At 49.1% G+C, this 23,990-nt stretch overlaps 2 protein-coding genes across 5 annotated transcripts; both read right to left on the reverse strand.

Moving 5' to 3' along the window:
- Nucleotides 1–340: 340 nt before the first annotated feature.
- Nucleotides 341–17,706, reverse strand: LOC144144392 (E3 ubiquitin-protein ligase RNF185-like). Of its 4 annotated transcripts, none has more exons than XM_077675818.1 (6): nt 17,471–17,706; nt 10,225–10,389; nt 8,010–8,138; nt 2,955–3,012; nt 2,417–2,534; nt 341–1,650 (listed from the first exon to the last, which is right to left on the reverse strand). In XM_077675818.1, exons 1-6 carry the CDS (start codon nt 17,530–17,532, stop codon nt 1,556–1,558), a joined length of 627 nt encoding a protein of 208 aa, XP_077531944.1. In that variant the 5' UTR covers nt 17,533–17,706; the 3' UTR covers nt 341–1,555. The 4 variants fall into 4 exon arrangements, with proteins under 4 accessions (XP_077531944.1, XP_077531946.1, XP_077531945.1 ...); XM_077675820.1 differs by lacking the exon at nt 17,471–17,706 and adding an exon at nt 16,990–17,395; XM_077675819.1 differs by lacking the exon at nt 17,471–17,706 and adding an exon at nt 17,085–17,383.
- A 2,279-nt stretch (nt 17,707–19,985) lies between these two features.
- LOC144144391 (glutathione S-transferase C-terminal domain-containing protein homolog) lies at nt 19,986–23,257 on the reverse strand. Its single transcript, XM_077675817.1, has one exon. It carries the CDS (start codon nt 23,069–23,071, stop codon nt 21,308–21,310), a length of 1,764 nt encoding a protein of 587 aa, XP_077531943.1. The 5' UTR covers nt 23,072–23,257; the 3' UTR covers nt 19,986–21,307.
- Between the last annotated feature and the right edge of the window lie 733 nt (nt 23,258–23,990).

Genomic DNA, 23,990 nt, shown 5'->3' on the forward strand with positions numbered 1-23,990 from the left:
TGCAACACCACAAAGATTAATGGCGCGACTAAAGGCCAGCGACAGAAGCTACGTAAACAAAAATGATTTTGCAATTGCAGTGGTGCCTCTGGTCCCATCGACTGAACGGTAGCACACTCGCCAATGACACAGCTGCAGATATTGTGCAGAGAGAAATTTGTTTGTTGGTGCCTGTGAATTATTGGTGAAAACAACATCCTCCACAGCCAAAGACTCTTTTTTAAATAAATAAGCATCTAAGCTGTGTTCATGGCCCTTTAACTCGGAGCTTATGACAGACACATAGCCAACCAATTTTGTTCTATTTCGAAGCAAATAAGCGAGACTGTGAACTAGCAAATGAATTGGCATTTGTTTATTTCCCACTCAAAATAAAAAATTTCAACAGCAAAACAGTCATAATCAAACGATTGCTACTAAATCCAGACAACCCAAAAACTTGCAATAACACTGGAACCCAAAAACTGAACAGGCTCTGACACTTCAGTTAATTAAGTGGAATATTTGTTTTCCACACAATTTACACAAGCCTGTTTATATACACACGGCAGACACACTAAACAAAAAAACAAACCAGACACAATGGAGCAGCAGTGCCAAACGCTCTTCCATTCTATGTATACACAAGTATATATTATTACAAAATAGCAACTTCATTGCAACTGCCTGGTATGCCTTCGTACTCTGTTTAGTGAGATGGGGACCTCTGCAGCCCCTGCATTGTATTCAAAGTGTCTGCAAAACCTCTGCTGTCGCCAAAAACAGGAGGAGGAGGGAATGTTGGAAACGAGTGCAGAGATTTCAACAAATCGGCTCCCAAGGAAAAATAGAGAGAGAAAAAGAAAATGTCCTAGCCAAATAACAGAAGTGCAGAGGAGTCAAGGGGTAACAGTAACCATCTCTGCGAAGTGCAGACACCTCTCGCCTGTCTGACGAAGTCACACTAGCCCCACACACACGTCGACACAAACTTTGATCGCTGAAGTTCGTTTAGCTGTCGTCACCTTGTTCCCCATAAAAAAATAAAAATAAACACCACAAAAAGAACCCCCATCCAAAACAAAGTGACAAGTACTAAGCACTGCTCGCTTCGCATCCCGTTTAGTGACTACGTTGGCAGTCTGCACACAACTGATGCAGCCTGGCTTTTCCTCGCGATCTTTACCAGCAGTGGGAAAACGGAGCCCATAATCCCAGAGAGTTCGGCCCCCTCTCACATGGCATCAGTACACAATGAAGTTTTTTTCTAGTTTTTTTTTTCTCTCCAACCGTGGCAGGAGTCTTAATGATCATATGTCACATGTACACTGTCCCGCCAGTACAATGGGTCAGCCCCAGAGCAGTTCTGCCAATCCCGAAGCATACAAAAAGGGAGCAACAAAGATACGGGGGGGCAGAGAAACCACCGTCGAAGGAGAGAGAGGGAGAGAGCAGCCCCCAAAACATCATCGTTCCGGCGTAGACCAGTTCGGTGGTCATCGTAGTGGTTGCTGTGAGCATCCAGTGCTGCCCCATCCAGTATCCGTCCGGCCTGGTTGCAGGTGGCGACAGCCGATCACGCAATGATGAGCCAGACCAGGAAGATGCAGGCCACCCAGAGGAACACCTGGGACACTATCTGGTCTTGTCGGTGCTCCTGGCTGCCCATGGCTGCACAAGGGACAAGCAGATTAGGTACAAGCGAATAACGAAAGGCGAGGCCTTTCTAAAAATCATGCGCAATAGGCATGACAAAGGCGGGAACCAATTATTAAACCATCCTGGATTTGGTGTGACATCACTTGCTACACTATTCTTTTAGAGGTCTTTGTAGAAAAGACGTAGTGCTTGCCTCTCCAAAAACACTGGATGCTAAAGGAGCACCAAGTGATAAATGTGCCTAGATTATAACACACTGGTGACCAAAGGTTGCTTGAAGAAACTACAGAAGGACAAAAGCCTCACAACTGGCATTGCCCCCATACGGTTTTCAAATTGCGAGCCAGAAAGGAGAGAGAGAAGAAAACAGCCAGCACGGTTTGCTAGAAAGGCTGCAATTGAAGGCTGCAAGCAAACAAATGGCACACTGTAACAGTCAACCAATAGTAAACCTCAATAGCACAAAGCAGCAAACTTCAAATGACAATAGGGGCATTTTTTTAACCTGAACTGGTGCAGATTAGTGCAGTGTCGCGCAGACAAGTGCAGAGTCCTACTGGGGATATCAATTAGTAAAAAAAAATGCCTCTACTGAGTGTCTAGAGAGCTCCAATAAAAGGACACTTGTTTTTGTCATTTCCCTACAACGAAGCCCTCGAGAGTACAAATAAAATAATGTGTGCGGACGGATAACTTCCCATTCGCCACGTGGCACCCGACGCCTCCACTGCAGGAGTGTCAAAATGGTCGCAAAACGCAGGAACCAGAGGGTGCTTACTCGGTGGAGGGCGGCCATCGCCGAAGTTGAATGTGGACGCAAACAGGCCGAAGGGAAAGGCACCGATCCCAAACGACATGTGGAAGCCAGTGTCTCCAAAGCCAAAGGACGTGAAGGACTGCAAGGAGGGAACAGGGCGACATCAACTAAGCTGCTACGCATTCCCCTATCGGGTCCTAAGCGATGAAAGCACTCGCAAGAGCTCACTCAAGAGGACGATAATGCATCAATGCTTCCATTTCATGCTTAATGCTCGACATGGCACTTAGTTTCATTTCAGTGCTTCATTACAAGAAAAATTACAGTACTGCCCTCGACCAAAGCTGCCACATTACAGTGTGCACTGCAAGTGCACGTCACCGGAACAGCAATGTTGTCTCAACATTGCAGCCCCCACCCCCCGCTGCTTATTCTGCAACAAAAAGGCCACTGATGTAACCTGGCTGTGGCATGTGCGGTGCCTTTACCACATTTTCAGCCGTAACAGAGAACAAGGCCTGAAAAAACAAAGAGAAACAAAACTAGCAACAATCCTTACCCCAGGATGACTCTCAGGCTCAGATCTCTGTCCAGGTGGCCGAGGGGGCAATTTTTCCCTGTGCAAAAAAAAATTGTCAGGGAGGGGGAAAAAAGCTATTTTAACCACAAGCACATAAAGTGCTGCAGCACTAGGGTAATGACAATAGCCAGGATACTTTTCCTGGGCTGTGACAAAGTAGTGCTGGAAGTGGGACATGACAGGTATCAGATCAAACCCCAGTGCAGGAGACGAAATCCCCAAACCTCATAACTGCTTTGACACTGGCACATTGTATCATTACAGTATTGCATGTTCTGTGAAACGGCCACTCGAAATTTTGGGAGACAGTCCGACCCGCTGCAGTCTGACCCACTTGTCACAATACCTACTGCAACCAGGTTAGCCACAAAAATATTATTTCCAAGGCGTAGAGAGCTTTTAAAACAATCTTGTACAAGAAACTAACTGTACGGCCACACTAAGCACTGCCAACTGACTCAATCCAGCCTGCATAACCCAGGAGGAGACATGTTCAATAATGGCCTTGGCCAGCTGAACAGTGCAAGAGCATGCGAGGTTGAACCCGAGAAGATGAAGGGGGAAGTCCTTTCTCGGCTAACACGGAGATTGGAGCAGCTTTGAACTGGTACAGAGAGGCAAACGGAACAGAGCAACCAATGAGTGTCCGGAAAACGCAAGGTCTCTTGCGGCCAACAAGAATGGAGCAGTTGAATACTTTTCCAGGGGTTAGGAAGGCAGGAAATGCAGCGCAGATAATACACACGCAGCAACGCAGTGTCTGGAATGTTTGAAAAAATTGGCAGCAGCACAGAGATGCCCACAACAACGTGGCAGATCTTTCTCATTACCATCCAAACATTTTCTTTCGTGTCATCAAATTGAATTGTAACCGGATCGCAGCATCATAAGCAGCAGCTTATTTTGCTGCATAACAAATGTTAAAGCCAACCGTACATTATTATACCACCTGACATGCTGTTCTACCTGCTACTGTAGTGGTACACAAAGTGATTTTTTTTTTTTTTTTTGCGAGATTGCCCTACGGTACATGGGAAGGTCTTCAAAGGAACAACAGTGCACCCGTTTCACGTAAGAATAAAAGAAGAGACCACTGCTGGGGCCCCCGTATCCAGCGCTTAAGATCTGGGGGTCTCCCAGGAGATTGAGCCCTGTGCCTCTGAGGTGTTGCCATCGTGCACTTCTGAGAGCTGGGCAAGTCCCCAGCAGGTTTTTGGCCTCAGTTTCTGATGCAAGAAGCACACAGAAGGGGCAGCTGTTCGCAAATGGCGTGTGATAGCGGGCAGGCCAAGCGTGGGTCACTGCTGGGGATACCGTATTTTCGTGCGTATAACCCGCACCAAAAATGCGATAATTCCAGTGGAAAAGTAGGGATCCGGAAAATACGCGGGGTTTTTCCTTTAACGCAGCTTCACGGCAATGCGCGTTGTGCCGTGGATCTCCTACACAGTAACACTGACTAAGCCTTCCATGACAGCGATTGTGCAAAACATACACTGGCAAAGAAGAAAAAACAAGGACAAGCGCACTCTAACAGCTGAATTTCATTAGTGAATTGTGACTTCCGCCTTGCAGTCAGTGTGTTCTACTTGCTAAATATACGCTTTTCATGTCTACATAGTATAACCATCGCGGTGGCTCAGTGGCTAAGGCGTTGCGCTGCTGAGCACGAGGTCGCAGGTTCGATTCCCAGCCGCGGCGGCCGCTTTTCTGATGGAGGCGAAAAGCAAAAACGCCCGTGTGTACGAGATTTCGGCGCACGTTAAAGATTCCCAGGTGGTCAAAATTAATCCGGAGCCCTCCACTACGGCGCGCCTCATCGCCTATGTTGCGTCGGCGCGTTAAAACCCTACAATCAATCAATCTACATAGTATGTGATGTGTTGCTTGAGCAGTGGCTTTGGTGCAGCCTTTCCTGTATCAAATGTGCGGGCAAAACGCGAGGATTTTTTTCCTTTTCCCGTGGGCTGAAAGGGGGCAGGGATGCAGATTGTATGCAGGGGCGGGTTATACGCGTGAAAATACGGTATGGCCACCCTAACTTGAAGCCTCCGCAGCAAGACCTCCTCCAAGAGAGCGAGCCCACTGGGGGGGTTGGTTCCATGCAGTGGAACTAGAGCACGAAGTGGTAGTGGCCAAGGGAGATCTTTTCGGTGGCAGGCGCGTTCCGCCACTTTGTGGGCAGGAAGCATGTCCTGGCGAATCCACAAAACACAGACAGGGAATGTCGGTTATAGTGATGATTGCATGCATTCATGTGAATGTATGCAGCCAGGCTTGCACACCACACAACGTGACCTAAATCCCGAATGTCTGCTGTTGAGTTGGTGAAATTTCCAGCTTCACCTCACTAGTCACTGTAGACTCAAGCACCTCGAGACCATCCCAAAGGCAGCAAGTCCTGCCAGCAGGCTAGGTAGAGCACAGAGGGTATTGTACGCGCAGCTTTAGTTTAAAGGAGCCACGAAGACAAAATACAAGTTAATTTTATTCGAAAGATTTCGCGTTTTATAGTGTCCCCAGTGCTTGCACAGATGCAAACAATGTTTTATTCACTGAGAAATTATTCAACTTAAGTTAAAATTTTGATTTTCCCACTAAATCGTGTGTTTTCGTGGTCTGCAATGCACCACAGGAACCGACCGCTCTGCAGCCGATTGGGAAGCCTGGTTTACCGTTAGTAAACCTAGATGACGCCACCACACCGTGCAAGCCGTTCTCTGCCTCTGGTTCATTTTTGACCGTATTTGAACCTGGCTTGTTTTTGTACAGGGAGAAAATCATCGTTTTGTGAAACATAGTGCTCACTCGACAAATATGGTCACATAAGACACCGTTTCTTGCGTCAATCGGCCAGTATCGTCTGAGACTACCCCAAATCCCCGCAGTCCTGTGCAGCTAAACCAACCATTGTGCGCGCAGTACCAACAACAGTACGCATCGGTACTTCTATGCTTACGTGTGCTTTCGTAACTTCCACTGTTTGTCCCACCATTCTTACTGCTTTAAAAAGAATGTGCCCTAAATTTAAGCGCTAATAGCTCATTCGGCATGCTTACAAACTCTGCCTAATTTGCATTTGCTTTCGCCGGCCTCCGCCAATAGCAGTGCTCGCTAGTATGACATCATGGGTTCTGTTGCGGAAAATAAGCGAGTGGGTTGCATGACCGTTCCCTTTTTTACTAATTATACAGCTTATTTGAGCAGTATGATTCTAACGAGGCAATCTTTTGAATGAACCAAACTTGTGTTTTATCTTCATGGCTCCTTTAAGGCAGGGTGAGGGGTATCCATCGAGGCCGTGGTTACGAAGCAGGTGCCCAGTCAGGGACATGAAGGACTACGACAGGGGGCTGATGAAGGCCAGAGGTTTGGACACGTAGCCTTGCCAGAGGCTTGCTGTCCATCACCTGACGGTACAGCCAGGGTAGCCAAGTGGCAGAAAAGGCTGGCATCCCATCAGGCAGCTCGCCCACATAAGTGGTGAGAGCTGCTGCCTCTGGAACTATCCAACGTTTCCGCAGGCACGCGGAACAATGCTGATGAATGAGTTCATCTAGCGTGTTTAAATGGGCTTCTGCTTGTAGCTGTGGAGTTGGTGTTAGGTGGGCGAGGCCAGCAATGGTGCGCACCGCAGCCCTGTTAATTGTTTCGAGCCAATCCCAGTCCGCTTGTGTAATGTGCTGGAACTGCACCTGGTACACGAGTCTTAGCTGTAGTACGGAGCGCACTAGACAATGGGCCATCGCCCAGAAGGCCCCACCAGACTTCCCACAGAAATGGCGAACAAACTGGAGCATTTGTCCGGTTTTCTGTCTAACACGTCGGAGCCACTGAGCTGCTGACACCGAGGCCACCCAAAGTGCATTAAGTAGGCATGACCTCCACGGCTGCCGATGAATGCCAGCCAAGAGAAAGACGTGTTTGTGGAAAACGCCAACCGGTGTTTCAGCTCACCATCCTTAAACCACTGCGTCTATTAGAGGTGCAGTGTAAGAAGATGAATTTGGTGGAAAAACAGTTGTGTGACCCTCCAATTGTTGGCCACTGTAAAATTGAGAAACCCATAACGATTATGCACACAAAATGGATGCAAAAAAAAAATGCGTTTGTGCTGCCCAGAGTTCAGTAAAAAGAGTTGTGAAACTTTCCATGGGGCATACGTAACAAAGTGAACCCTGATTAGCCTCCCTGGTTTTGGCAATGATGACTGATGTAATTAGATATAGTCCTGCCATCTGTTACCAGCAAATTAACAAGCAGACGATGCACAGTGATAATTAGCAGAGTAACCTAATCACCCAAAAATCGTTACTATAATTGAAATTACCTGCTTTTTATGGCTAAAGATAGTTTTATGATGTTTAAAAGAGTATGCGAGAGTTGTTATTCAGCTGTTGCATGTACTCTTTTTTTTTGCTAGCAGAGGAAGCACAGGGGTGCGAGAGAGGGGATGCATGCGGTATCACATTCGGACTTCAGCAGATATGCATTTTAAACTCTGGCAGAGAAAAAGTGAAGTTACTGAACACTAAATGTGCATACAGCTAGTAGCAAGAAATGCAGTACCAAACAATAAGTGTCCCATCTCAAGGCACAAAAAATTGGTGGGCCGGACCACTAACATGGTGGCAGGTTACTGTAACGGCTTCATGAGTTATCCCCATTCACAAGCAGCACACAACTGGCCGCGACGCAGTCCAAAGGAGTGCCTAAAACTGCTGCGCCTTGCCAGCCAGCGCTGTGCATGCAATTGGTGGTGGGAGTGGCTGCCCTGCTAGCCCGCATTTCTGCTCCCCATCTGTGGCTTCAATGCAGTGCCGAGCATCGGCATCACACTCTCTCCAGTCTCTCCCTTGCCCCCTCTCCCTACCTGGCTCGGGTATGCCTTCTGGGAATGCATGCGAGGGAGGCACACAGGAGCAAGAGGCAAACAGCGCTGCTGCAAAAAGCTCCAGCTGCACTGGGATACCTCGAATATCTGCAACCGACACAATGGCCATCAGCCTGCCCACCCTCCATACAGCCACCCACCTGGGGTCCTGCTTGGAGCCTCCGCGGCCGTACAGGGGGATCACCTTGTCCCGGCTGATGCCCGCCTTGCACACGGGGCACACCTGGCGGTTGGGCCGCGTCTCCAGCCACTGGTGCAGGCAGGGCCAGCTGCAACCAGAGGGGCAAGCATGCGACACGGCTCGCTCGCTCACTCGGGCCTCCCCAGAGGTGGCAGCACCACCACAGCTGGACCAGAGTGGAAGCAGTTGGGCCGCCCGGACAACAGGGCTGCACGCTCAGGAGCTGCCACCTCCCAGAGCAAGCTAAACAGCCAGCAGCGGCGGCTCCTTGTGCGAGCAATGATGGCGGGACTCGCTCTGCTGGGGCAACAGCTGCTTGCATCCCTTGCCAACTTTCCGGAAGCTGGCCCTCCCTCAATCAAGGTGGGAAAGAGGGCTAAGCCGTTTACAAAGCAGGAACAGCGCGAGACACGACGAACAGAAAGAAAAAGAAATGCTTCGATGATTTGCTCGCACACAAAGTTCCCTCCCCTGGCAGGCTCTGACAGGACACAGAGAGATTGAAAATGAGGTATGAAAATATTTTGCCTTATCTGCAGGGCATGCCAGCTCATACTAACACAAGCTCAATAAACACCTACCCACCTAATCCACCCAAAACAGTGCAGCACTTCACAAAATATGAAACAAAAAATTACAATAAGTAAATGTCCATATTGGTTTGCTTCAAACCACATTTTCAAGCCATAAAATAGATAAAGCACCACTTTTTATTATTATTTTTCCCCATTGAAACAAGAACAGGAGCTTGAATTTTCCCCCCAAAGAAAGTCTATTGCTTTAGAAAATGTGTGGTGGCTAAAAATTGTACAACCCAAGGAAGAGAGCGAGAGAAACAGCTTAACAGCCAGATCAGAGATCTCAGGTAAGAAGACCAATTCTCTTCCATTTACAGCAAGCCAAAACAGCTGCTGTGAGCGTCGCAAGCAATGGTCGCAGGGCCTTCCTGAACCGACATCCAGCATCGTGAGAATGCTTGCACTGACAAAACCTGGCGACCTGCCCTTGCTTATATCACAGAAATGTTTTCTGGAGCACCATGGGCCAGGCAAAATGGGTCATTTGGTCCCAAGCTGCTAAACCAAGTTGCTTGCTTGGCATAAATGTCGCACTACTTGGGCCACATTTATGCCAAGTGCTGCTTGCAAAAAAAAAAAAAAAAACCAATTGTCTTCAAATCTTTCCTTTAGCAAAAGCTGGCAACAGGCATTTGCAAGCTCGAAACTTGCATCACTTAGTGGTTACCTTAAGCTAGCAGTGTTGCAAAAGCTACGTCAGGTAATTAGAGTACCAGCTTGGGGAAACCTGTGACTTGTCTGTTCACAATGGATAGCAGAGTGCGACCTTGTCTTGTGGCATCAAATGACTCGCAATCATATCTGTCCACACAACACAGCTGCTAAAAGAATTTTCACCAACATCTGTGAACGCTCAGGCAAAGCTGCATTGCTTAAATGCAGCTACAAGAGCTTGCCAAGCAGCACAATTGCCACCCTTTCTCAGCTTTCTGCGCCCCTTTCAGATCATTTTGAAATGTGGTCCAACTTTAAGGGACATTGAGGTGAGTTTGCTCAACTTTTATTTGGGGCTGAATTGCATCTATTATTTTACAACTTGGCCAGAAAAATAGAGCCTTCAGTTGTTCCTAAAGCTGGAAAGATAAAACAACGTCCACCATCCTAACTAAATAGCCACCTTACAAACTGTGGCAGTGACACCCACCCATCGGTCTGCAAAATGTGCTTTTATGCTATCTGAGCTATCATATCTTTACATTTACAACTTTCGCGGTTAATACTTACTGTGTTTGTTAAAGCAAAGTTCATACCATGCATGGGCTCGCAATCCATCAAATGTCTCTCTGCTACTTTGCAGGTGTGTCCTCCAAGAAGAATGGTGCAAGGGAAACAGTATTTTTCAATGCCCTGGGCAACACGTTCTACATTTCAACCCAACACAGGATTAAAGCAGACTAAACTGAAACCTGACAAGGTACCCTCTCTTCAGAGTCCTTTTAAAAGCAGTAAGGGGAGGCCTCATATGCAAGTCTCATTACACTGGCTCGGGTTGTGATACGTCCACAGTCCAAAGCAACAATAAAAGGAAAGTCGGGTAGTGACACGTTCAGAGCATACAGCCACACATGCATGGGGCTGCCCTCGTGGTGGCCTCACCAGAACAGGTGTCCACACAGGCTGACCACGGCGTCCTTGGCCGTGTCGAGGCAGATGTTGCACTCAAAGCTGCCATCCTGCTGTCCTCCTCCTGTGCCGCTGCCTTCGTCACTGTTCGACGACGTCGACGGCCCCTTGGGGCTCTCCGATGTCAACACCATACCACTGCGCGAGAAGCACCACACGCCTGTCATGCAGGGCCAGGCCAGCCCAATGCCACAAGGTCACTGAAACACCCCCGTGAGCACACCAGGCCCGGGCTCTAAATGCTCCGTAGAAACACCAGTACTTTGAGGAACTCTGTAGAAGCGAGCTCTAGATCAATTTAGACAAGACGATGCTTCTCCACTAAATATTCTGCAGGCAGGCTTTCTCATCGCGCACCCACTGAAATAATTCCAGCCGTCGTGGTAAGGAAACCAAGCTTGTGACCCCGTGCAAAGCCTAAACCTCCGCCAATCAACCACTGCAACCGATCATTCAAAGAATGCTGCCAGCCACCGACACCACAAGGCAGCCACATCGGCCCCAGGGTCCACGCAGTCATTGGCTTAGACATGCCTACAGCATCTGCGCCTTTGACGTTGCCATACTGCTCAAAATCACACACACAGTCGAATCACAGGACCAGGCATGAGCAGGGGGAAAAAATTGGTTGGAGCAAAAACAACATACCTTACTCCTTTTCTGAACTTGACAAAATTCTCGTCCCTAACGCATCCTGGCTGCCCACATCACCATGGTTAGACTGCCACAGCACTTTGAGAAATGCATTACTACTTCTGTGCATCAATCCTGAAAGGTTCTGCTGTTGTAGCTGCGGGCTGAATGGGAGAGCACATAGCCAGCCACACAGTTGCCCCACTGGCACCAGCAGCACGCGTACAATGGCTAGCGGCAACAGCATGGCTGCAGCAGGGTGGAGCCCTGGATGGGCAAGTGAGGTGGCCTACCAAGCAAGAGCACAGAGCCAGGGACAGGTGCAGCCAGCCCTGAACCCAGTAAAGGTAGGGGGCTGATGCCACCTGCACCCATCCAAAGGCAACTACCAGGGAATGTGGTGCAAAGGAAGCTGCAGGTGTTGAAGTACTGGCAAGAGCCAGCAGTGATACCTGCGGGCCTCAGACCCTGCAGACATGACTGAAGGTGTGGACCCCCTACACCAACCTCCTTGTGTGTGCATTGCCAGAGGCAAGGCACGTGCCAGCTATGAAACAGCCCTGCCCAGAACATGTGCCGGGAGGCTGGTCCTATGGTCAAACTTGTACGGACAACTTGCCAGTGAGGCCTGGACGGCGTCAGCCACGCCAAAGGAATGACCGACATGTTTGGCACCCACCTCAGTACGAGGCTCCGCACCCCTTCACGACATCCTCCCCAACGACAAGCCGGGGCAGTGCAGGAACTGGCATGCAAACTGGGTGCACCTGGGATCATCAACGAGGGGGAATCCCCACACTGCTGGTGGCCAATGTAGGGGCACCCCATGGAAGGCTCGCGCAACGATGGTGGCTTTCCGGAATGTACACAGAGCACAAGGGGGGCAAACTTGCTAGGCAATTGCAGGATGCGTGCTTGCAGTTGCTATGGTTCACTTTCAAAAGGTGAGCCAGGCATGGGTGCCACTAACATCACTAAATAAAGGCTTGGACCTAGGTGCAACAGGGTGCGCTCAGAACATCCTGCGGACCGAACCTCAGCGATGGACCAGAACACACACCACATTTGGGGAGCACGTGTAAATGCTGGGAACCATAGCAAGCAAGCCCGTTTTTCTTGAACTTGTGTATTGGTGGTCAGGTTCACATTCAAAGCCTACGGGTCTGCCACGAGATTCTGGCTTCAACGCTAACCATAGGAGACCTAGGTGACCGTCCTGATGGCAAAGGCATCCTGCTGCAGGAGTCAGCAGAGCCCGAGGGCCTGATAAAAGGAAGCCCGACAGGCAAGTGTGTTGGCAGATGGTCAGCCGGAGACCTACAATCTTGCATTAACCACTCATGACCACCTACGAGAAAGGAGAGGGCAATGACCACAGCTGTGTGCACAACAGCCCCAGGATGTAACAGGCTGGAAGGTGGACAGCATGACGGGGGTTGTGTGCACTGAGCTGGACGCTGCATCAGGGAGAGGGAGGTCACACCGCCCGAAGGCACAGGGATGCCTGCAGCAATACACCAAAGACGGAACGCAAGCAAGCTCCACTGACATCTGGCCAAAGCCCAACGCTATTCAACAGGCGTGAAAGGCAGTTCCTGGTCACTACAAACGTTCAAGGGCTTCCCAGAACAGCATAAAACAGAGCTGTGGGTGCCCCACAGTAACAAGCGGGCAGATGAGGATGAGGCAGAGCTCCCTCACCCACCAACACAGGCCGGGATAGAAGATACAGTGAGAAAGGTGGCCCTAGAAATTGCACCTGGCTGCAATGGCATTGACGAAGTGGCTCAACCTCTAGATCCTTGAGGGGCCGGTCATCCCAGTGCATTGTACAAGAAGCCTGCTCAGACCATTCTACAACAGTTCCGGGGACAAAGCAGACCTGTTCCAACTACGGGTTCACCACTACTAGCCTGGTGTTGTACAGCACGACACACTGAGAGCAGCAGCACAGACGGGTTCTTGGACGGGTAGACTAATCGACGACTGCCTGTGCGTGCTCACCCCATGTGTGGAGACAGCACAGTACGTCACATTCCGAGACATAACCAGGGTCTACAATAGTGCCTACGACAGGGACAAGGAGATCCAGTGGAGTATCCTGAGCACGTAAGGTCCAGAGAGTGATTGCTTTGGGCCTAGCCCAAGTGGTCTGGGAGGGTCATGTGTAGCGTCGGCCACCAAGGTTATGAGGCTGCCCTCTGCTGGCCCGACTTCAACATGCGTACTGAGGAATCAGACCAAGGCGGAGCACAAGGAAGGAGGCAAGGGGGAGGCTGCCCACATTCCTGTGCTTGCCTACGCAGACGTTACCCCAGCGTCACTGGGGCCCCTGCTGCTGCACACCTGTGCCATGGGTATGAACGAGTGCAGACAGGCTTTCAACCGGGACAGGTGTGCTGTGATTGCGTGGGGACTGGGAATGCAACAAAAGGCTCTTACCTGGCGCCTACAGGCTGGTACAATTGCCACGGCCACCACACCTGGGCTGACTGCAAGGGCTAACTGTCAACTCGCTGTCCATGAGAACGAGCTCAAGACAAAGTGTATCGCAATAAGGGAGTGCTGGTCCAGCAGTGCCTCTGGTGTTTTAACAGGCACGAAGTGACCAGAGCAATGCCAAGACTAGTGGTAGGACCTGGCATCACCTGAAGGGCACTCGCGAATATGCAGAGTGGAGTCAGAGACTGGCCCTGGGCAACCATGGCCAATGCACAACAGAAGCCATGGGAAAAGTGAGTCATGTGACCAGGTTGCTTCACCGGCCTGACACCAATGTGTCTCGCCAAACATTCCTGCCCACAATCCGCTTGAAACAGCCAACAAGGTGACCAATGTGTCTCGCCAAACATTCCTGCCCACAATCCGCTTGAAACAGCCAACAAGGTGGACGTAGAGAACCAGAGCGCTTTGCGAACACGACCCAGACGGGTCTATCAGAGGCCACAGAGTGGATCACACTGGCTACAGCAAAGCTGTCTCTGGCAACCCGCAAAAAGGACAGTTTCCAGGAGATGTTTTTCGACAACTCGGGTGACGGCCATTGGCTGCCTGCCGCCTGTCAAGGGCAGGGTGGTGCGCACTCGGCTGTTGCGGGCGTGCTTCCCAGCTGATATACAGATGACTTCTGCCCTCTGAGGGAAGTGGAAGGGACCATAGTGGGAGTGCTTGTTGAATGCCCGGCCACCCATCCTGCTGTCCACACTGCACCTCGAACACTGGTGGGCACACGGTTTTCTCTTTCCTTTTCAGCGTCCTTTTGTGAGGCACACAGGGACCCGTTGCAAATGGCAATGCCCCAATCGCCCAGAAGAAGCGCTCATTTTTTATCAAGAATGGTAGCGCGCAACAAAACACAGAAGGAAGTCCCACAGCACAAAGTTGGAGGAGGATTGCGTGCTAAAGATAAAAGATATTTATAAAATCCCCAGAGCTAACAGAACCGCAACGACTAGGGTAGCACCACATGGCATTTCAGTTATAGTGGAAGCAGATAAATTGTTTCCCACTTCTAAAGTTTGCTTCCAAAAATGCCAAGCATTTATACAACTCACGACCAGGAATTTTTTTAAAGCTGCCGTGCCTACACATCTGCCTATGTGTCGCAGAAAAACTGCACAGATGCTGTCATTCATTGGGCTACAGAGACAGGCTAGAAGCAAGAAATCAAATGCTTTTCTTTTACAACGTAATAGCAATAAAGCAGGGCACAACACACAGCCAAGTATTTTTAACGCTGGCACCCTTGCACTATGTTCCGCTCCTATATTTCCCATCTCTCCTCTTCAGAGCCCAATGCATATCATGCGCTTTTGAAAACTTGTAAATGCACTGTTTTTTTTGTTTTTTTTTTTATGGGAGGGGGGATGGATGCAGCAAGGAAGGACACTGTGGGTAAGAGAAAAAAAAAATCAAGTAAACAAGGCTGACATTTCAACGCATGTACCTTCTCTCTTTTTGCAGACTTAAATGTTATGTCTTCCACTAAGAGTTGCAAGTGGTATCCTGAATTAGCATCAGCGCAGCAGAAAACCCCAGACATGGAAAAAATCAGGGGGGAGGAAAAAGCTAGGTAGAGCTCCCATGATTCACGAGTACTGGACAGTGAGATAAGGCCGCAGTAATACGTGCGAAAAACTAACACCACCCTGCTACTGAGGCTGTACCAGCAAGATCCCTGAACTCCAGCTCACACTTTCCTGCCGCTGCCAGCTCCATGAAATCGCTTTTCTCTGGCGTGTTGTGGGGAAGACTATGGGTGGACAAATGGGCTTGCACCGTCTGACCCAAGAGAGTTCATTCCGTGCCATTGGCAACACGATATTGATCTAGGCTGTAAGAAGTTCATTTACAACACAGCTCTTTGGTACGAAGTTATGCAGCCAGCCTAGCCATTGTAATGATTTTTGATGCCTAAGCTACAATCGACAACCAGGAAAATTTTCTTCCCATATTCCGCGGCCTAAGAAATATTTCTTTCCAGGGAAAACAGAGCACAGGGCCGCTGCATAGGACAAAAACTGTGCTGTGCCCAGAGGCCTATACTACCTTGCTATGTCTTGAACAACACATCACAGGAGGTTCAACCTGACTGCACAGTGAACTCGGCATATAAGCAAAATTGCCAGTTGACTGCACAATTAAATGTGTGTAAGTACAATTCAGGTGTTTCGTTCCTATGGGACAGAAACCTACAATTGTACGCTTTCAAACCTGCAAAGTGATGGACCAAAAAAAGTAAGCGCACCATAGGAAGCCTAACCTGTGTCCACAATACAAGCACATTTGCATTCCGCTATTCTAACAAGACAATACAGAGTAAACAAAACCTTTCATACTGCATGGCCTGGAGAGGGAGAGAGACTCTTCATTAAGGAGGAAAATGCAGAGAGCTTTGCCGACATGAGCTTGCCAACATGCTACTCTGTGGAAAAAGGGGCGGGGGGAGGCAGCACGTGTAGTTTGGAAGGGTAGTACAGAAATACAATAGAATCAAATAAAAATTAAATACAGTCCTGCTGTTTCTTGCAATGAAGGGAAGGCTACAGTGTCGTAGATACATTGGCCTTCGATGAACTCAAATACACGAATAGGGCTTTGTGCTGGCAAAGTGACGTCAACACTTGCAATCTTGTTTTACATATCACTGACCACTTCTCTGCAGTCAGAAAAATGTTCGATGAACGAGGAACATCTGGAAATCGTAAACTGACTCATGATCCGAAAGGTTAAAATGCAGGAAAACCGGCGCAGAAAAATGCTGCGCTAACCTTACACTGCACGTAGGGGCCGCGTAATTAATGACGCTCTAATATAGACGTGAAGTGGTGTTATCAGCGTTCACATCGTAGGCGCAACGCGCGTCCAGAAGGCAAGGTCAAGCCTTCGGTACGACATCTCAGTCGAGTATGCGTGCGTGCGCGAGCAACGGCCTCGACCCGCACTTGCTGGCGGCACACGCGAATGCCGAGCGGAATACAACGCAAAAGTACACCCAACTTCCGGCGCTGGATGATGAAACATCGGAAGGATTGCGCCGAATGTACTCATCGTATTCTTTTTTCGCCTGCGACTGCACGTTCCCGCGGCTCCAAGATACAATACATACGTGTTTACAAAGACTTGTCCGCCCGAGAGATAACACGGTGCAAAATACTACACGTAACGACGACTAGCCCTCACCTGTCCGGGCCTGGAGCGGAGCCGCTGTGCACTCAAAGCCTAACTGTTTCCCATTTGTGTGTTACACTAGCCGGAAGTAAACGTCGGAAACGGGCACACGTGCGACCCGGGAGAGAAAAAAGAATGTAGGTTGTCCGGGGGCCTGACGAAACGAGGCAATCGCTTTTGCTTGCCCCCTTTGCCGCGTCCTGGCCAACTACATCACTCACTGTTAAAACCACCGTCAGCATTGTAAAACCTGCTTCCCAGCACACACACCTGCGCGGCACGTAGCACCTGTGGCCAATGCCAGTTCAAGGTCTATTTACAGCGCGGTTATAACATGACTAGCGACAATGATCTTTCGAGTCGAGAGGCAGCCTCAGATTGCCTTAGTTCACATCAAAGCCACTTAACGTGCTAGAGCAGAAGATTCAAGCTTACTTTGCTTTTGTTTCTTTAGACTTGTCACTGTCAAGCGATATTGCGACGCTCTTCGTTACAGGAATAGAGATTGCAGGGGCGAGCTTGCGTCTTACCTCGGGCCGCGGGCTGTGCGGCGGCCGATTGCAGCACTACTTTCACTCCTAGCACCGAAGCGTTAACAGTTCAAATCCAATGAACAGTTTCTCAGAACTCTTCAGGACGTACTGAGCAATTTTTCACGGTCGACATGGTGCAACAGGCCGGCTTAGGTGCCGAATCCACGGTGTTCTAGGCAAATTAAATTTACAGATATCCTGATATTGTTTCGTCAACAAACCACCGACAATGCTGCCGTACTTCCGGTGACGTATTTTTACACCGTAAATACTAGGAGCAAAAAACAAGTTTTGCTTGTTTAATAAGCTTAGCCAAAAACGATTTTAAAATGTTCATCTTAATGTTCTCTCGTTGCCAGTGTAGCTCGGAAAATGCCACGTACCCATCATCGATGCTGGCGCCACTGATGGGGGGAAATAGATGGCACTCCGTTGCAGACGACATTCTTCAAGCGGTTGTAAAGCCTACCGAGCCTTTAGCTGCTTTAGCAGCTTTAGCTTCATTTGCGCGCCCACGATACCTGTTTTTCACTTCACTCCGACAATCTGAACGGCACTTTGCGAGCCAGTTGTTACGTGTTCACAGCGGCCTCCTTGCCAAGAGGCAACTGAGCAAACTAGTCGAGAACTACTCGGGGCGCCTAGGCGCGGGGCTGTCTGCCAAGTAAGCGTGCCAGCTATCTTCGATGCTGACACAGAGATATGTATCTCTGCATAGCTCACTGCGCCCTTGCGAGCAATTGTTTGTTCGCATACTCACCTGTAATGCGCAGAATGTTGCCTCCTTGTTTTCTTACCTCTTTATTTCCAGTAGACGTTCGCGGATGCGACCTACTCCCAAGAGCGCGGCGGTAACAATGTTGTTCAGGCGGATATAGAATGTGGGGGATGATTACACAGGCGTTGCAAAAAAAAAAAAAAATGCCATGTGAACGGAAAAGGTATCGTTCAAGGCAACCCACAACGAGTGCCAAGAGCTCATTTGGCCGTTCTGCTCCAGTTTCGTTTGGCGCGTACAAGGTGAATAAAAACGAAAACGCCCCCGGTTGCCTTTCCCTGCACATCTGTAAGCGGATTTATTTCCACTAAACAGTGTAAAATGTGTAGAGACCCCAATGTGTTTTATAAAAAATAGCGCCAAGTCGTGGCCAAAAAAATGAAATAAAGTTGGCTGTAACAATTCATGTCACCAACCATCCCCATTATGCACAGTTACCACTTCATTCATAAACATTTTCGCAGAATTTAGAAATTTTATTACTATACAACTAGGGACAAGATGTAATGATTTAGTGTAGTGATGAAACTGCATCATTACCTGGAAAAAAATTGCAAACAAACTTCTGAAAGTATACGTTGATGAGGAATTGCCTGCAAGAGAGCCACGCAGTTTACAAGATGCACGTACTTCAGCATTTTATCATACAGCACCCATCCTTTACTTTCCAATCATGGCGAAGCGAAGCGCGAAGAAACGACGACAACCAGGAGGAACAAATACAATGAGATGGAGCACTCTGTCCCATTGTATTTGTTCCTCCTGGTTTTCGTCGTTTCTTCTTCGCACTTTGCTTTACCAACTCGCCCAGCTTTCTTTGTTTCCCGTTCGTTTCTATTTCCATAAGCCTCCTTTGCCAAGCTGTTAACAAGGTCCTCATGGCCACGAAAGTTGTGTATTTAGCTGCCATTTATAATCGTGAAACTGTTAAGAAATCCTCGTTAAAGTAAACGGCTTACAAAGGTGAAACAAGGACAAGTGTGATGAACACTTGCAGCAAAAAGGCATTTATTATAACTGTTCATTTGAAACGCATCTGGGATCTGGGCATCGGTAAAACAAAGGGTGAGGGTGGAACAACACGGACATATTAAGAAATTAAAACAAGATTGCATATCACTATTCATGTGTGCTGTAGCTATAAAGCATTTCACAGTTATTGAGCAGTTGCAAAGTATTTTATCTCCATTTTTGGCAGCATTAAATGCAACATGCTCACAAACTGGTCATAAGGCTCTTCCATGATGGTGTACAGTCTCAAAATTTCCCTTTCTCTGGTACATTCTCAGAAGGTACCAGAGAAAGGGTACCTTGAGAAGGGCACCGCCATTGCTGCTGAGCAAGGTATTCGTTCAGGACGGTAGTTTTAAAATGGATGTCATTGCCTTCGTTACACAGTTTTTAAGTTTGCTTCATCTGGATTAGTTTTGGTAAAGTGCTCCCCCAGAGAGAGGGGATAAGCTTGTCCCCTACCCCGTCGTCCTGTTGGACTTGCACCTTGCCATAGAAAACTGAAGATTGTAACAGGAGCTCACACGAATGGATTTCACAATGTGTTTTCAGTATCTAGATAATTATTCGACTTTTATTCTGGTTGCCAATGCTAGACGCCTCTCTTCAAATGTCATGGTGGACATGTTCAAGACTCCATTATAGCAGGACTGGTGTTCATCGACTACCCAAGGACTTCCATGCAGATTCTCAAATTCAAGTTAACCGTAGGAAAGTGGCACATTTGTGATCATCAAGTGAGGAATATCAAGGTTCTGGTCACTTTACAGTGGTTAAGAAAGCAATTGCAAAGTAAAAGAAAGCTTGCAGAATGGCACAAAGGAAGATAAGTGCGGTTCGAGGTATGTCAGGGAGTTTGTGTATTGCCAGGACGCTGTTGTGCACACAATCCCCTTGTTATGCAAAAGGCAGTAGGCAGCACCTAGTTGAGAGACTAGGACAGCAGTGTTGTGACTGCCATTTGTAGCAGGCACCTGGCAGCCTGACCCACCAATGCACAACATGCAACTGCTCCCCTCTGTGAGGAAAAATAAAGATAACCACAAAGTCGAGAAATACAACAGACAAGAAAATTTTCCACCTGAACATCATAATGACTAGTGTGCAGAATTCAGAGCTGTCAGAAGAATAACAAACAACTGCTTGATATCAGTGCAAGCTGAACTTCAAGCAGAAAGGTAGTGAAACTGCCAAGCTTTTAGAATGCCAAATTACCATAGACTTCCCTCTTTGGGAAACCATAACTTGTGACACTGAGCAAACAGTACGTTGTTACATCACACCAGCAGAGGGGCCAGCCTAGATGCAGGGGCAAAGCCTGCAGCTCCTCAGAGAACAAGCATTGATCGATTGTAAGGTTTATTAATGCACCGAAGCTACACCTGGCCTATGAGACGCACCCTAGTGGAGGGCTCTGGGATAATTCTGACCACCCGAAGATCCTTAATGTGCGCCAAAATCTCGACACACGGGCGTCTTTGCTTTTCACCTCCACCAAAAAAGCAGCCCCCCACCCGGGTGGGTTTGAACTTGCGTCCTTGGGCTCAGCAGCACGACGCCTTGGCCAATGGGACAAACACAGTGCTAGCAGGTAAGTAAAATACACTGTTTATCTGCGACACCCTACTGTACTCCACTGCTTTTGCCTCTTTCCACTTCCCGCCCACACCCTCTTTCTTTAAGGTATACAACCTGCCTTATCAAGTTCTCATAAAAATAGCAAGCAGACTACAATATAAAGACAAGACAGGGCATGAACCTTCAGTACTTAACTGGCAAAAATGTAAGACACTAGTTCTCAAGGCAAATTCACCGCTTGTTGCAGAAATTAATTTGTCCAAATTAATCTTATTAGTTTCTTTTTCTGCTTTCACCTATTTTAATTGAATTGACATCATAATAGAATTATTGCCGCTACACACGAGAGACGCACATCTGTCACCTCAACATACAAGCTGTTTAGAAGCAGTACATCACAGTATGGTGCTGCTGGAGCCAGCAATAAGATTGTGCAAACTGCACATTATATTTGCGGTTGGGATGCAATAAAGGCTAGAAATCAAATTTAGGTGGTTTTATGCACCGAGGCTACATCTGGGCTATGGGGCACGCCATAGTGGAGGGCTGTAAATTAACTTAGACCACCAGGGAATATATACATGCGTCAAAACCTCAACACACAGGCAAATGGAAAAGAAAGAGGTGACTGACAAGGTTTACTATGTTATCTTGAATGCAAGCTAGGTATTTATTTAGCTCAAACATTAAAAATCTGCCTCTACATGTTTACAGACGGGATAAAAACAGTTTGCATGATGTAACATCTGTTTCCATCAAAACCTCCTTCCTTACAAATAGGCGCCTCTTATTAAACACAAGTTTGCTTAGCTAAGCCGTGCTCAGGAAGGCTTGGTCCTAGAGTTTGCCGCCATCAATGCAGCTTCGACCTCGGCTTGCCAACCAGTACAAGCCCTTTCGGGGAGCAATCGTGAGGCACCATCCGAGTGACGATGACCTCGTATCCGCACTCAACTGCCTTCGTGGCCCTGTCTTGGTCCACCAGGGCCATGCAGTAATGGCCCTGCTGGCAGGTAGGCGTGTCTCGCTCTGTCCGGTCAGCATAGTGACACAGCAGGAGGTAGTCGTCCTTTGAGATGCCCGTGTCCCGGAAGGTACGACTCAGCGGATAGCTGATGCCCGCTGCACTTTTCATGGCGCCGTAGCAACAGGGGCAGGACACAAATGCTGCGCCACGATCCATGCACTTGTGCAAGACCACATCCGTAGCCACACCGCATGCGTGTAGCGAAACCCCCAGGTCAAAATCCCCTTGGAAGTAGTCCATGTTGCACTGGTATAAGGTGACATTTTGAAGTCCCAGTGACTGGACCCTTCTGCGGGCGCGCTGCATTGATTCCTCCTTGTTTTCGATCATCACCACACGAGATTCCGGAAGCAGGTAGGCCAGGACGATGCCCACGTGCCCTCCACCAGAGCAGAAGTCAACAACGGTGCAGCCGTCAAATGACTGACGGAGGGCCAGCACAACGAGGTTTTCAATCTGCTGGCACTTGCGGGCTACCCTGCTCGAGGGCAGACCGCCGCCCACGGGATGCACCTCGTCGGGAAACTGGTCCCACGGAAGGGGCAGGGCGCCCTCCGCGGGGTTCGGCTTCAAGTCGGGCACTATTCGAGCTTCCTTGAGCGAGTCCAAGATGCCCGCGGGACTCTTGTGGCGAATGCGGGGCTTGGTGCGTCCGGGGTGCGACGAGTACAAGCTGTCCTCGGGAAGCTGCGGTTCTTCAATGTGCAGGCATTTGGTTTGCTCCACCTCTTCCAGGCGTCTGAGCCCAACAGCGTCCAAGGCGACGGCAGTCTGTGCTTGGGCGCAGACTGTGTCATACCACTTCATGGTTAGGGGCAGCTTGCCGGCTAGTGCGCTCCGGCTGGTAACGGCAGCGAGTTCCGCGAGGATCAGATGAACGCTGGGAAACAGTATCACGTCCGCCAGCGTTTCGTCAAAGCCTTCGACGAAACGGTGCTCCAGTTCGGGTAGTTTCCCATCGGCTAGCTTGACCGCTGAGAGGTTGCCGCCTTCGCTGCGCAGGGCTTTAAAAACCTGCTGTTGCTTCAAGCGCACGTTGTGTGTTTTCACCGGCTGCCGCATGTGCGCTTCGAGTAGGAGCAGTTCCTCGGGAAGTCGCAATGTCGCGGCGTCACCCCAGCCTGCTCGGAGCTTGGGAACGACCCCCTGGATGTCGAGCTCACAGAAGCGGGTCCAAAGCGACGACTCTGAGCAGGCCGCCAGGCAACCCCCGCGAAATCCCAGCAATGCTCGGCACGCGCCATTTCGGGATTGGCTGCCCAGTTGGCCCAGGGCCCACCTCAGCACGCCCGCGAGTCCGCCGATGCAAGTGTTGGTGGTCTCGTGGGGAAGATACACGGCGGGGGTCTTGCAGGCCAGCAGTGGCTGCGGTATTGGACCGCCCTTCTCGACGCATTTCAGTCTGCGGATGGCACTGCGTGGCAAGGCGAACAGTGTGCCGTCCGTGTCGCACTTTACGAAAGTGACGCTGACGCCTTCCACTTCGCAGTACGCGAACGCGTATAGGGCGACCAGCGTGTTCTGAGGTACACGCAATATTACATTATCATCAACATCGGCGCTTAGCATTACAAGATGTTCTATTGCCATGCCTAAGCCTTAGCGCGCGCGAAAACATGTTTTCACCTCTACGTGTTTTCAAAAAGGCGCCGCCATATTTACTTCCCATTGTTTCTGACCGCTTTCGTTGCTTTCGTCCACTAGCAACCAAATGAAGACCTTGGAATGCACAATTCGATAAACATTAAGAATACATCTCTTACACATAAAATAATGAAAAAAATGCGCAATGTTGAGCGGTAATGCGCAAAGAGACCACGTTAGCTTCTTCATGTATAAGGCCACTTTTACTTGAAATGTTTGACTGCTGAGAACTGCTGCTGGCTGAGCAGCATGGTATATATTTTCCTTTTGCTCATAGAATTTTTATTGCCAGAGCAGTTTTGGACTACCTACAAGCTCACGCATCTCACGTGCTTCTACCGTAGATCGATCGTTGCCACAACACGATCACCAACAAAAGTGCGACGACGTCTGGGCATGGAGGAAAATGCGTCTGGGGGCGACGCGACCTGACGCGACTGACGTGACGTCAATGATGTAGCGATGCCGGCGATGTCGCGACGTTGCCGGCGTCATAGTTTTTCATATGAAACTATGGCCGGCGTGGCCCCAACAGCGTCAGCGTTGCATCCGTTGCGTCAGTTGCATCTGCACACTGTGTCCGCTTTTGGCACCGAACCGTGCTTTCCGCCCCTTACGTTTAGCTACTTTTAGTACCGTCTAGCCTCACGCTGGGGTCAAAGAACCCGTGAACCGGGAAAAGTGTAAAATGAAAAGATGCTACAGCGCGAAATAAAACACGGACACAGAAAGACGACGAGAAGAGCGCTGTAGCATCTTACAATGAACTACCAACTCGCCCAGCAGTACACTTTGTTAAAGTGTAAAATGAATTAGAATGTAATTGTATTAGTACTACAGCCTCTACAGCTTACGAACCACGACC

Source organism: Haemaphysalis longicornis, unplaced genomic scaffold (genome assembly GCF_048455015.1).
Source record: "Haemaphysalis longicornis isolate Haplotype H1 unplaced genomic scaffold, Haemaphysalis longicornis Haplotype H1 scaffold_7, whole genome shotgun sequence".
NCBI classification, from domain to species: Eukaryota; Metazoa; Arthropoda; class Arachnida; order Ixodida; family Ixodidae; genus Haemaphysalis; species Haemaphysalis longicornis.

Excerpts from the sequence above, each read along its gene's own strand:
- LOC144144392 (XM_077675818.1), bottom strand. The coding sequence starts at position 17,532 with ATGTCGTCTGCAACGGAGTGCCATCTATTTCCCCCCATCAGTGGCGCC. Across the intron at positions 8,139-10,224 it reads CTGTGTGGACACCTGTTCTG|CTGGCCCTGCCTGCACCAGT; the intron begins GTGAGGCCACCA and ends CTCTGGTTGCAG. Across the intron at positions 1,651-2,416 it reads CGATGGCCGCCCTCCACCGA|CCATGGGCAGCCAGGAGCAC; the intron begins GTAAGCACCCTC and ends TCCCTTGTGCAG.
- LOC144144391 (XM_077675817.1), bottom strand. The coding sequence starts at position 23,071 with ATGGCAATAGAACATCTTGTAATGCTAAGCGCCGATGTTGATGATAAT.